The sequence below is a fragment of the Cyprinodon variegatus genome, unplaced genomic scaffold, assembly GCF_000732505.1.
Source record: "Cyprinodon variegatus isolate N-32 unplaced genomic scaffold, C_variegatus-1.0 Scaffold156, whole genome shotgun sequence".
NCBI classification, from domain to species: Eukaryota; Metazoa; Chordata; class Actinopteri; order Cyprinodontiformes; family Cyprinodontidae; genus Cyprinodon; species Cyprinodon variegatus.
In genome coordinates, this window is record NW_015150609.1 from 513,523 (window position 1) to 527,533 (window position 14,011).

The 14,011-nt window shown below is 37.5% G+C and overlaps 1 protein-coding gene and 2 non-coding genes across 5 annotated transcripts in view; 1 reads left to right on the plus strand and 2 right to left on the minus strand.

Annotated features, from left to right (window-relative positions):
- Window positions 1-2,278, plus strand: part of bbs4 (Bardet-Biedl syndrome 4) — a 24,437-nt gene extending 22,159 nt beyond the window's left edge. For 2 of the 3 annotated variants that reach the window (XM_015377525.1, XM_015377527.1), the window contains exons 16-17: window positions 1,429-1,619; window positions 1,696-2,278. In XM_015377525.1, coding sequence (XP_015233011.1) covers window positions 1,429-1,583 — 155 coding nt within the window. In that variant the 3' untranslated portion in view covers window positions 1,584-1,619; window positions 1,696-2,278. Of the gene's footprint in view, window positions 1-1,428; window positions 1,620-1,695 lie in introns of those variants that run through there. The other variant, XM_015377526.1, reaches the window with a different exon arrangement.
- Window positions 2,279-8,888: 6,610 nt separating this feature from the next.
- trnam-cau lies at window positions 8,889-8,961 on the minus strand. Its single transcript has one exon. It is a non-coding gene; the product is annotated as a tRNA-Met (tRNA).
- A 1,607-nt stretch (window positions 8,962-10,568) lies between these two features.
- On the minus strand, window positions 10,569-10,641 carry trnam-cau. Its single transcript has one exon. It is a non-coding gene; the product is annotated as a tRNA-Met (tRNA).
- Between the last annotated feature and the right edge of the window lie 3,370 nt (window positions 10,642-14,011).

Below are 14,011 nucleotides of genomic sequence, written 5' to 3' on the forward strand. Positions count from 1 at the left end.
TCATGTGGATTTAAAGACATTTCAATTAGTGGGAAATTGCAGGGGGGAATATAAAAAAAAAGTCAAATCAACCAAAACGTTCAGGACCCCCATGCAGTACCTCTGTGGACCCCCTAGGGATCGCAACCCCCTGTTGAAGACCTGTGATCTAGGTCATCCTCGATTTTATTTTGTTAGAAAGACCTAAATGACGTTTTCCCTCCCCAAAAATAGTAAACATACTAAAATATAATGTGTTAAAGGTTAATAATGTATTTCCTGAGAAAATAAATGCCTTAAAATCATTTCTGTTTTATCACTCGTCTCTGCCCGATCTGCACCGGAAATGGGATCCAACGCTACTTCCTACGCTACTATCCATATAAGATACCTATGGGGGGGAAAGTAGTGTTTATAGATCAGAGTCCATGACAAGAAGGCCTGGCGGTGAAAAGCTGATAACTTAATGGGAACTTTATAACTATCATAATTGCACATTAAGAAGAAGTTTAATCCACCAAGTTTAGAAATCATATGCAAAGGTATTGCATTCCAAATAGACTTAGAATATTTGTATATATATTTCTTAACCAATTGATTTTAAAAGTGTTGTTCAGGGTAGTAAAGTCTAGGAAGTTAAGACCACCTTCATTGTATGGATTCATGAGAACAGGTTTTTTAAAATAGTGAGTCTTATTTCTCCATATGAAGTTAAATAACATTTTGTCAATGTCACTTAGAAGTTTTTTATCTTAATGGAGAGATAAAGCTGCAAAAGTCAGATGCAAAATTCTTCTGCCTTGGTTATTAATACTCTCCCTTTAAAAGAGAGAGCTCTTAAGAGCCATTGGTTTAGCTTTCTTGAGTTTTCTGAATAATAAGGATAATTTAAGGACGCTCTTCTTTGTTGATCTTTAGTAATTATTATACCCAAGTACCTCACTTCATCTTTAACTATTATATTACAAATGGAGCTGGTGGAGCATTCCTTTATAGCCTTGAGCTCACATTTGTTGACATTTACATATAATCCAGAAGCTGAAGAAACCAGCAGAAAAAGGTACCGGTATGTTAAATCTGGGCATCCTCTTAAAAGATCAAATCTAGAACAGGTTGCACCAGTCCTGGGACGGATCGGGTAGTGACACTGCTGCAAGCCAACAAGCTAACAGGATCTAGCATTCTTCTTCTTCCCTACTCCAGGGGCTATATGTAGAGCTCCCCCTACAGGTTTGGTGGGGGACAGTTCAGTAAATCTCAGCGAGGAATATATGTACTTTTCCCGTTTTTTCAAAAGATTCAGTTTGCACAGCTTATAGTGAGGTGCGTTCTATAGTCCGGAAAATACGGTAATCTCAAATGATTATAACAGTTAGATTTACAATCCTTGATAGATGGTCAGATTAGAGCAGCTTTTAATGGAATGAAATTAACTGTTATATTTTTCAGGCGTTTCCAAAGGCCCCCCCTCAGCTCCTCAGCCAGAGCCTGATGTAGAGAAAGCCCCCAGCCCACCAACTGACCCTCCAGGATCCCCAAAACCGGAAGATCCAGACCGTTCCAGACCCATAAGCTCAAAGAGGAAGTCCAAGGTGGAGGAATGAAGGAGTGACTGCGGTGCTCAATGCCTCTTATTTAGATTAAAGGAGAAGTTCGGTTTTTCATCCTGGACACTACAGAAAATGGGCTTAAAGTGTAAAAAACCGAACTTCTCCTTTAACTGTAGTCATATTAGTGACTTTTAGGAACACTGAATCCACTTTAAGGTCAAAACAATTCAGGGTCATTTTTCTTCACTTTTCATATTTATAACAGTTCCTCTGACCAGTTTGGTGCAATGGTAAAGCCAATGGCATTATGTGTCTGTTAAATCAAAATGTGTTTAAAAAAAGTAGAAAAAGCTTTTGCGACCTGTTTAGTGTTGATCTTTTAAAAGAGGCTTCGCTATTTGCGGAAAGAAGCAATTTTTCATGTCTTAACATTTCTATAAAATCCACTGCTGGATGAAGGAGACAGCGTGACGGTCTGAGTCGGAGCCAAGAAGGTGTTGAAAGAGCGATGTTTTTAAACATTTGTATTATAGGACTAGATTGCTAATGATCATATTATATGTGGACGACTGTAATGTTTATAAGAAATAAAAAAATTAACATTAGATCTATGATTTTAAAGGAATTCTTGTGTTTCATTTTGGAGATCTAGCTGATGATTTGTCCTTTTTCATTCATCCCAAACATGTATATCTTATTTTATTAATTAGTCTGAATTCAATTGCTTTGTTTTTTTACTTTTTTAGTTTCTCCTCGAGGAGAGCAAAGAGACAAGAGTAGTTTTCCATGACTATTAAAGTTTTATTACTTTAATTCAGAGTTTTTATTATTGATTTGAGCCTTCTGATCCAGGGATCTCCTCCAACTTTTCTTGGTTTTAAAGCTGAGTCTTTTTCCTGTGATGACGGCCACTTCAGCCCTCCTTCCTTCCTTAATGAAGCCTCAGCTGACACCGCCACATCCTGTGAGGGAAATCCAGGAACCAGCTTCAGCACCATTTGACCCTGCAGATGCACACAGCGCAGTCACTCATTTGTTTCATCTCATTCACTAATACAAACCCTGCTACATTTGATTGCCAAGATACTGTAGTTCCTTTCATTAGGAGCTTGTTAAACTGTGCCCGCTTGAATCGCCTGTGGTCCTACGTTTTACAAGCTGCCTGATGGCCTGTAAGTTACTCTTCCTGCTGCAGTTATATTTCAGCACAGCTGTGGAAGATTGCTTTTCCATTTCTCATCTCGCTACAATTCAAATAGCCTCCAGGAAAGTCTCAGCTCCTCCTGAAAGTTTTCATCTAAAGTTTTCTCTCTAAAGGGAAACGGCTGACTTGTGTTATTTCTCATCGTTGGGTCGTTCATTCCACAGTCTGCTAAAAACTACACCTTTATATAAAAGCTTTAAGATTCTTGCAGTGATGGGATACTGTGGTATTGACTGAAAAAAATGCCGGCTTACACGATTAGAGGGTTATGGTTTTATTAAATTAGCAGATGAGACAATATCAGCCTCATTGAGAGGAAATACTTCTAACTGGACAATACTGGATTTATTTTTCTTTTTATTAATTTAACCTTGATGGTTCCACTGGGATTACATATATCATTTTCAAGGGTACATGTAAGTGATTCTGCCTCAAGAACTTTGTTTGGAAATCAAAGGACTCGGTGAGATAAGGACGTTCCAGGAGGAGGGAGGTTTCTTGTTCCATTCAGTCCAACTGAAAAGGACAGAAAGAAGCTGCATATTGTTTGACTGAAAGGTATACAGGTCGATAATGCAGCACAGATATAGGCCAGAAGCAGTCCAAGTAATGCCTGATAAATAAAAGTAAACCAATCTGAATATCTGAATAGTTTGGCTGCACAAAGGAATTCCCAACTGTTGATGTTGGGATGAAATGAAATGTAACATTTTATTACACTTTCAACTGCAGTAACTGATTTTATATTTTTTATTATATTATATTTTATGATATGATATTTGTAAAGCTTTGAAAACATAAAAAAAAGGTAAATACACATTGGTAGCATTAGGCAAATTAACACAAAATAAGTAAATCTCTGGGTTTTATAGTCATGATATTAACTTGTCAGGTATATTCAAATAATTATATGATCAACAAGACCATCATAGAAAGATTTGTATTTAAAATGTAAAAAAAAAAAAAACAGAAAATTTTGATTTAGTGAAAAGTTTAATATTTTTAAATAACTGATTTCTGAAGTTGAAACTGAAATTCATAAGTGAAATTTTACAAGCCTTTATTTTATCCTAATTTTATGAGTGTGCTAGATGGGTAAAACATCCAAATTGTGTTTCTGAAAATTGGAATATTGTTAAAGAATGGAAGCTTAACATATCCCCCTCTAGTCAGCTTGTTAACTTAAAATTGGAGAGCTACTGATAATGGGATTTTAAGACCATGCTGATTCAGAATATTTTGAAATCCATTAAACAGATCCTGGACAAGTGTGGTTGATTTTTTTTGGCCAATGATTGAAGCTTATATTTCCTTTCCTTCCTCCATTTTTCTTAACCCTTTATAGGGCAAGTTAACGTTTTTCATCACTTACATACCCCTTACAAATGGAGTCTGGCATAAAATCACTTGTGGGGGTGACTGTCTCATAGATCAGGTTTATAAAGTGCATATGTAGGCCAAAAAGGACGCTGTGGTTGTCATAAACTCTAAATAAAATTAATTAATTGAATTTTATTGATCTCGTATTGGAGAAATACACTCTCTGCATTTGGCCCATCCCCTTGGTGAGCAGTGGGCTGCCATTGTGCAGTGTGGGGGTTAAGGGTCTTGCTCAGGGACTCAGAGTGCAGAATGTGGGGATCGAACCTTCTCAGAGCATAAGCGCACTACTCTAACCAATAGGTCAACACTCCCCAAGTAAGAAAGTAAGTAGATTAGATGAAATTATGGAGATTCTGGTGGGCTAAATTATGTTTGGTTGTAGACATCTTGATTGTTTTGTTTGTTTCTTTTTTAAATTAGCCTCGACTTAATGTTCTGTTGGTTCATCTCATATGAGATGTTACCTTTACAAGATATCTTTTCAACTAAAATAGGAAATTAAACATTGTTGATTGAAAGCTTGTAATCTATATACAAAAAAATCTTACTTTTGTATTTTAATGCAAGTTGGATTTTCAATCCATTTCTCTTCAGAGGAATAATTTTTCTTTCTTCCAACCAGACACTTACACTCCCATTACATATTGAAATTAGATTGACAAAGCATAGCACTGTTTAGCATTTAAATAAAAAAAAGTGTATCAGGGTAACTGTAATTAAATGAGTTGTGTAAATGATCTGGATTTGGATGTGGCCAAGGAAAGAAGCAAATCTGATTTGAGCAAAGAGGGAGGTAACGTTTACTTCCTGTTACCACCAGCTATTTTGTATTTCAAATACATCTGTGTGCTGTAGTTTGAGAGTTATTGATTCTGGCTGTGTAAATCAGGGTGAAGCTGTTAACCTTCCTCCCAGTTTTCCCCCAAGGCAGCTCTTATAGCTTTAGCCTTAAACTCAGGCTACATCTAAAAGTATTATAATACAGATTGCAGCCTCTCCTGCAGCCCATGCTGGCTCAGTTCAAAACAGTTCCCCAGATAAATGTTAACATTTAACATAGGTTTAGCTCCCGGTGGCTTAAGTCTCCTCATTTCTTTCTCTGGCTGTCTATTTACTGATCATCTGTTTCCCTCTGCCTTTTGAATATTTCATTACCTTACATACAACCTCTATCCTAGTTTCTCAGTGTATAGTCCTCTATACATTCCTCCAAATTCTGGAACAGCATAATATTCTTTGAGATATCTAAATGTCTGGATAATAGTAGGAGGGAAACACTTTGGAGAAAGATTTGCATTACAAGACTGTTCCCTATTATGGCCTAAAATATATGTAAGTTTTAAAAAGGAATAATATCGTGAACATTTTCATCTATGGTGTAAAATTGTTATCTAAAATATGTCTAGGAGCCATGAAAAACTAATTTCTGTAAAAATGTTTGTTTTTTTAAATCTAGTATATCTCCAATTTCTAAGAGAATTTAATCAGTTGAAAACAATATATATAACATTTTATAGAGAATGTCATCAAGATTTAATTTAGTATTCCAGCATGCCTGTTTTATTGTATTTAAATATTTGAGTGTTTAGTCAGGAGGTTGTTTCTGTAGAGATGAGTACTTGAGAGATTATCGAAGATGCAGCTAACATTTTAATGCCCTTTCCATCATCACTGAAGCACCACTAAAAAACACTTGACTAAAAGTGTTATGTTCTTTTGTTAAAAAATGCAAATTAATTCAAAGTGAAGCAGCAGCAACAGGACGGGATGTTAATAACCGTACTTAAACTGTATTCCTTAGATGACTTGCAGTGTTGATTTTTTTTAGAGGAAACATCCATCCATCCATTATCTGACACGCTTGTCCCAATTGGGGTTGCAAGGGATGCTGGTGCCTATCTCCAGCTGTCAACGGGCGAGAGGCAGGGTACACCCTGGGCAGGTCGGCAGTCCATCGCAGGGCAACACAGACAAACAGAACATACAACCATTCACACACAGTACAGTCCTGCAGCTGTCGTATCCTCGTAAGTCCTAAATTGTCATTGAATAGATTACTTTAGATAAGGAAGGTTGCTCAGACCCAGTGAAATCAAACTTTAGACTGAGACAGAACCCGCCAAACATTTTTTTGTTTAATCCTGACAGTTGTTCAGAGACGATCTTCTTAAAATGCGTAGTAATTCAAGCTTCTTTGAATGCAGTCTGAAATGGCTATGAGCCCAACAGGATCTTTTCCATTACAGTTTGGAAGGACAAGCAAATTGGTTGAAGAAATATATGGAGCCCACTGTATATTTTTGGAAGGTGTCAGATGTTTTGTCACTTTTCTGCTAATAATGTAGGTGTATGATGCTCTATTTGTCAGGAGATTTATTAAGTACATGCTGTAAGCATATGTGATTAAAATTTATAGGAAACTTGCTGCTACTATATGTTTCCCATCACAAATCGACAAGACCTAAACTAAAGACAGAGCTTTAAATTTAACCAACAGTTTTTTTCTCCATTGTTCCTGTTTTAAAGGTGGGTTGCTGCGCCTCTTAATGATTACTCCATATCCTCCTGTGGATGTAAAAGGGTAAGATAAGAGGACATGATCTTTTAGACTTTAAATGTATTGTAATTATTTTTATTTTGGTTAGGAAATGGCTTACACAAATGAACTTAGTTGCCAAATCCGCCCCATATGTGCATGCAGAGGAGTTACTAAATTGTTTCAAACAGCCGGAACTGAGACAAACCAGAAGGAGTGAAGCTTATTGGCTTTCTGCAATATTAAAAAGGCATCACCTCCTCAGCTCATCCTGAATGGAAAGCATTTAGTCACACTTGGTACCAACCCCTAAGGAAAGTACTTATTTTATAAGGGAGACTTGGATTCAAATATGTAATGTTTCCATCCACAGTTCATATAAAAATTAACTGTATAAACCGTAACACTGATGAGCATTTAATGAGCAGGTGAGTTTCAAGCCCTTCAGCAAATAATGCATTCCCACTTTTTTAACCCTTAAGTTTGAAATGTTGCACAGGATGATAGCTCTTTCTTCAAGTTTTACTGATTTTAATTTACATCCAGCATGTTTTAAGAGTGGGTTACATATAATTTTTCTGATCTATTCATTTTGAAAATGCAAAACTGAAGTTGAAGTTAAGTCTTTATATCTAAATTTCCCTCCTGCAGTGACTAGATTTAAGAGAGCATATAAATTGGAAAAGAACCATTAAAAAATTATATTTTTACCTCCATGAGAGATGTGCTAAATGTTTAAAAATGTACAAATTTCTCCACAGCACCCGTTTGCATCTTAATGTCATGTTCCAGAAATTAGGAATTCAATTACATGCTTAACTATTTTCTTTGAAGTCAAGTTGTTGAGAAATATAACCAGCAGCACTTACGTTTGAGGCAACTTTATATCAGCATGGTTCTGCAGACTGCATGCAGGTCACTGTGGGGGGTTCCGTCCTGTTTCTAAAGCCTGGAGAAACCGCTGCACAACATGCAAGTAATGTGCTGACTTAGATGTGAGCCTGGTTTGGGATCAATGCATGTTTTACTGAAAGTGGGTTGCCCTGCACAAGTAGCAATATCAATTTCAGAAATATAGAAACTGGTTGGCAAGCTTTCTGTCTATCAACATTAACTAGTATAATCCCCTATTATATAATATCTATAAGTGTAATCAATAAAAATTGTGTTTGTTTATTGTCTAATCATTGGTAAAACTCTTAAATATTAAAACTTATGTAATTCGCTTTTATTCTACCTCAAATCCTGCTGTCCTAAATACTAACTAGAGCAGCAAAGATTATAATCCGTGGCAGTACATATTCAGCAATTAATACATAACTAACTCCTGGCAAATTTAAATGAACTGATTTTTTTTTTTTTTTTATAAGTTGTGACCCAGACACAAAGCAGCCTGGTCGTTAGATCGATTAGGTTTTTTTTGGTTTAGGTCAAGTTTTTCAGAAATGGGGAAATCTAACATGCTCAATAATTCCACACATCATTCTTGATGTTAATGTTTAGAAAGAATCCTAGGAAGACTTTTTCTTTTTTAATCCGTTACATGGTCAGGGGAAAATGTGGCTCATCATTAATCTTTCTGTCTGCTTCCAAAAGTTTCTTCTTCTTAAGAAGAATGTCGTTGTTGTTGACAGGTGGGCATGGTCCTGCACCTGCGGCTCGTTGAGACTGCTCTGCGAGGAGCATTCAGTCAGCTGAAGGACGCCAGAGTGTTAAACCGTTGTGTTCGTTGAGCTCTGGATTGCTCACCCGCCTGTCTCAGTGCTCTGAAGACTAGTCTCTGAATCCCTGCTGCTCAGATTCTGCTCAGACATCTTAAAACCATGACAGAAGAACACTCTGGCCAAATTGACAATGCAGACACTTTCGGTGGTCATCTTGCTGCCCAACAGGAGCAGTTGCAGACTCTAGGGTAAACGCAGCACAGGGACAAATGCAAGTTATGTTTGATAGACTTCACCAACTTACCGCTGCGTTAAGAGTTTGCAAGAGTGATTGACCAGCTGACTCGGAATAAGCACGCAGACGTGTAAGACAATGACAATAAACAAACAAGCTAGCCAGGAGTCAAACCTAGAGTCTTCTGATCTCTAGTCAGATGCGTTACCTATTGCACCACTAGCCCTAAGTAGAGCAAGATGTAACCATCATTGTGTGAAAGCCCACATAAAATCGCATCATAGAAAGTAAGGTGGAGAATGTTGTTAGATACTGTGAGTAGAAAAGCTAAAACAAATGCCTCGTGTGAGGGTTGAACTCACGACCTTCAGATTATGAGACTGACACGCTGCCTACTGCGCCAACGAGGCCATGAAAGCATGTCTAGGGACAGGGACTCATCTTCTGCACGGACTTTTAGCATATTTTTCTCCACAAGAGGGGCTGATGAGATCTGTTCCTCCAACATCCTAATGGATATACCTCTCAAGCAAAGGATTGTTGGTTTCAGTCCTATCTGCTGTGCAATCCAGTAGTTTGCTTGTCTGGAACCAGCCTATAGCCCGGTAGTCAGTGACCTGAAACAAAGTCCTACAATACATTGTTTTTTTTTGTCAGACAAGGCCGCTGTTATAGGTTTAGGCCTCCTTTTCTGAGCATATTTTAGCAGCTCTTCTTTGACTTTCACCTTCCTATAAATGTGCACTGATAGATCCATATCTGTGCATCAGTACTCTAATATATTCTTTCTCTGAGGTCAAATAAAAAAGGAGGAAAATAAAGGTTTTTTATAAAGTTACTTTTTGTCAGCTGCTTTGCAGTTTTGTCTTGAATTATATCCTTTCAAAATTATTCTGAAACATTTTCACAATTCCAAAACCTTTTCCAAACATAAAGTTTGTTTATTTATAAGTCTGAGTTTTCTGAGTAACACAGGTCTTGTAGACTGAGAGAGAATCTTACAGTTTGTTTTTTAGCAATCTTGTTCTGAGTTCAGCATCAGAACTGTATCACTCTAGCTGGAGTTGAAGAGGGAGGTCCATTTTGACAAACTGTAATTAAATATGTGTCCACTGCAATGTCCTATCATCATCAATACTACTCCTAATCAACTTTTCAAACTACTTGTAATGTAAGAGCAGAAAAGGCAACGTTTTCAAGAGATAAGTTCAGGAATGCGTTAAAATGCTACTTTGAAAGAAATCCCTTCCAGTAACTCCCAGTCTTTTATGTAATTTTTCCAAAACTTTCAAAATATACTGTTCAGAACGATACCAGAAGCCAGATGCCAGAATTTGTTGGTTCAAGTAACCTTTGGGGTGGATGCAAGTAGGGTGGTGCTGTCATTTTCAGGCTAATAACACCTGCTTAAATCTAATGTAATCAAGTATCTTTCACTGAACCAGGCAAAAAAACAACAGTAATGACAACTTATTGTTACGGGGTTCCAATCTGCATGTGAATTGAGCTGTGCAGAAAGGACCTTCACAAACAGTTTAAAAGTGTGTAACTTATCCCTTCACTTGTTTGGAAATTTGAAGCCCCTTCAAAAGGAGGTAAAGGTTTTCAAACAGCAAAACTCAATTGCAGTAGATCATTTCAGATTTTTTGGAGTTGGCAAGTCCTGCATGGCATAACTGTCACTTGCATCAATCACCAATGAGGGGATTTTTGTGCCTATTCTTCTCATATGGGGGTTGGATTTCAAGCTGCATCTGCTTTAAGAGTTTACGAGAGTGATTGACCAGCTGACTTGAAATAACGCAGACATATAAGACAATGACAATAAACAAACAAGCTAGCCAGGAGTCAAACCTAGAGTCTTCTGATCTGTAGTCAGACGCGTTACCTATTGCACCACTAGCCCTAAGTGGAGCAAGATGTAACCATCATTGTGCGAAAGCCCACATAAAGTCGCATCATAGAAAGTAAGGTGGAGAATGTTGTTAGATACTGTGAGTGGAAAAGCTAAAACAAATGCCCCGTGTGAGGGTTGAACTCACGACCTTCAGATTATGAGACTGACACGCTGCCTACTGCGCCAACAAGGCCATGAAAACATGCCCAGGGACAGGGACTCATCTTCTGCACGGACTTTTAGCATATTTTTCTCCACAAGAGGGGCTGATGAGATCTGTTCCTCCAACATCCTAATGGATATACCTCTCAAGCAAAGGATTGTTGGTTTCAGTCCTATCTGCTGTGCAATCCAGTAGTTTGCTTGTCTGGAACCAGCCTATAGCCCAGTAGTCAGTGACCTGAAACAAAGTCCTACAATACATTGTTTTTTTTTTTTGTCAGACAAGGCCGCTGTAATAGGTTTAGGCCTCCTTTTCTGAGCATATTTTAGCAGCTCTTCTTTGACTTTCACCTTCCTATAAACGTGCACTGATAGATCCATATCTGTGCATCAGTACTCTAACATATTCTTTCTCTGAGGTCGAATAAAAAAGGAGGAAAATAAAGGTTTTTATAAAGTTACTTTTTTCAGCTGCTTTGCAGTATTGTCTTGAATTATATCCTTTCAAAATTATTCTGAGACATTTTCACAATTTCAAAACCTTTTCCAAACATAAAGTTTAACGTCTATTTATAAGTCTGAGTTTTCTAAGTAACACAGCTCTTGTAGACTGAGAGAGAATCTTACATTTTGTTTTTTTAGCAATCTTGTTCTGAATTCAGCATCAGAACTGTATCACTCTAGCTGGAGTTGAAGAGGGAGGTCCATTTTGACAAACTGTAATTAAATATGTGTCCACTGCAATCTCCTACCATCCCAAATACTACTCCTAATCAACTTTTCAAACTACTTGTAATGTAAGAGCAGAAAAGGCAACGTTTTCAAGAGATCAGTTCTGGAAGGCGTTAAAATGCTGCTTTGAAAGAAATCCCTTCCAGTAACTCCCAGTCTTTTATGTAATTTTTTCAAAACTTTCAAAATGTACTGTTCAGAACGATACCAGAAGCCAGATGCCAGAATTTGTTAGTTCAAGTAACCTTTGGGGTGGATGCAAGTAGAGTGGCGCTGTCATTTTCAGGCTAATAACACCTGTTTAAATCTAATGTGAACAAGTATCTTTCACTGAACCAGGCAGAAAAACAACAACAGGGTGGCAGGCTTGATGGGTTCAATGCGTCACTCCTTAATGGCAATCACTGGTGGCTTTTATTTTGGAGCAGTTTCCTGGAGCAAGCTGCAAGTTGGCTCCGCTCTCTCAGTGGTAAAGCAGGTCAAGCTCTGTTAGTGATCTAAGCTCCCAGAGTCTCCTCTTAACCTCTCCTTGCTCTCGTATTCCACAGAACCAGACCAGATGCTAACCAGGATCAGGTCCCTGTCTGTCATCTCCTCACTGCTCTGGAACTGTCTCCTCTCCGGTGACTCCTCACAGGACCAATCCTCCTGCCTGTCCACCCTCAGTCCAATACTAAGTCGACAGAGCACTCCTCCATTAATCCAGGAAATAAGACCCTTAAATCTGCCTTTGTGTCTGCAGTTGTTTAAGAGTCTGGTTGAGCATCATGTCAGCAGGTTTCTCTAGCTTTTTCTAGTCTTAATCAGTTTCCTCTTTCCTCCCGCAGAACCCCGAACACTGACGTTCCGAACCTCGCCTGCAGCTCCCGCTCTAAACCGTTCTTATTTAGTGTAGTCTAATAAACATCTAAAACTGTTCCTTGTTTCCGGGTCTGTGTCTGCATGTGGGCCAAACATCTTAAAACCATGACACCGTATGGGAGTGTTTGATTCTAAGCCATATTAATTATTAGAGCAAATGAAGCCAGCAGCTCAGTTAGTCCTGTATGTTTTATTAATTAAAAGAAAACTGTGAGGCACTCGATGCCTCACAGTTTTTATTTCTACCATGGAGATAGAATAAAAGATTTATACTTTGACAGAGTCGTCACAGTAGCTCATTGACACAGATGTCAAAACATCGATGCTACCCATGGTCACAAAGTTCTGACTGAACAGCAGTGTACCATAGTTAGAGATAACTAGAAATCATATTCTTTCTAAAGCATCTGGTAAAGACAGGTTGTCCATTCTCATTTGAAGCTTAGCGTGAATCTGAACATTGGAGAAGAATGTTTGCTTAGATTAGAAAGTTTAATTATTTGGATAACAAATTAACCGAACAGAGCACGCACGCACGCACGCACGCACTGACTGACTGACTGACTGACTGACTGACTTACTTACTTACTTACTTCCTTACTTCCTTACTTCCTTCCTTCCTTCCTTCCTTCCTATTTATTTATTTATTACATATTTCCCACCTGATTGGAAATTGTAAATCTGTGATTGTACGCACACTAAAAAACATGATGTGTTCATGGTGTGTGTATATATGTAGTGTTAGATTTTATTCTTTAAGCATTAGGGGAAATTTCTAATTTTCCAGAAATGCTACTGAGTATTTATGAAACATTTTTTCTACACTCAGACTGACAGAGTACTTCTGCGGCTCGGTATTTTTAGCTTCTTCCATTTAAAAATGCTTCTTGGTGTGAAGTTAACTCACCTAGATGGGATATAGGGATCCATGACCTTTTGTAGAACATTCTACCTTCCTGTTTTTTCCCCAGACATGAATTATTAGAGCATTACGACAATGTTTTTAATTCAAAACAGCTCACTAAAACTTTGTCTGGGTTTTTGTGCCTGAGAGGAGGCTTCAGAAGGAGAGGAGATAATTCTGCTTTATCCAGCAGACATACAGCCACATCCGAACCTTACAACACCTACCATGGGGATGAGTTAAACTGTTTTTTTGTTTGTTTGTTTGTTTGTTTTTTTTTTTTATCTGGATGAATTTCTTACACAAAGTGGCTAAAATACATAAGGTTTAATCTATCTTTTATCTTACTACGGTACTCAGAATCTGAATTAGACAAACTGGATAAAATATGTACAGATTATTGGTTAAATGTTCATTAGGAAGTTCTGGTTAATCTATTTACTTATTATATCAGTCAAAATATAATACGTATCAGTGAATTTGTTAGCCTGTTTCATCCATACAGAATTCAGTTGTGATGTTTAACTTATCGGCATCCTGTACAACTAGGGATATCTAACTGTATCCTAGCTTAAACCATGTAGCTCAAGTTGACTAAACTTTCTTTTAAAATTTCCCTGAATCGTCAGGTTTGACATACCCAGACACCACAAATGTTTTATTGATTAAAAACTCTTAACTTTATTGTAAAATATTTTATGGGTAATAAGCTAAATACAAACTCTTTTAATTTCAATTCAATTCAGTTTATTAATATAGCGCCAATTCTCAACACATGGCATCTCAAGGCACTTTACAATTCAACAATTCATACAGTCAGATTGGTTCAAAGATTTCTATCCAATAAAAGCTGATTGCATTGACTCAGCAATCCCTCACATTAAGCATGCTTGTAGTGACAGTG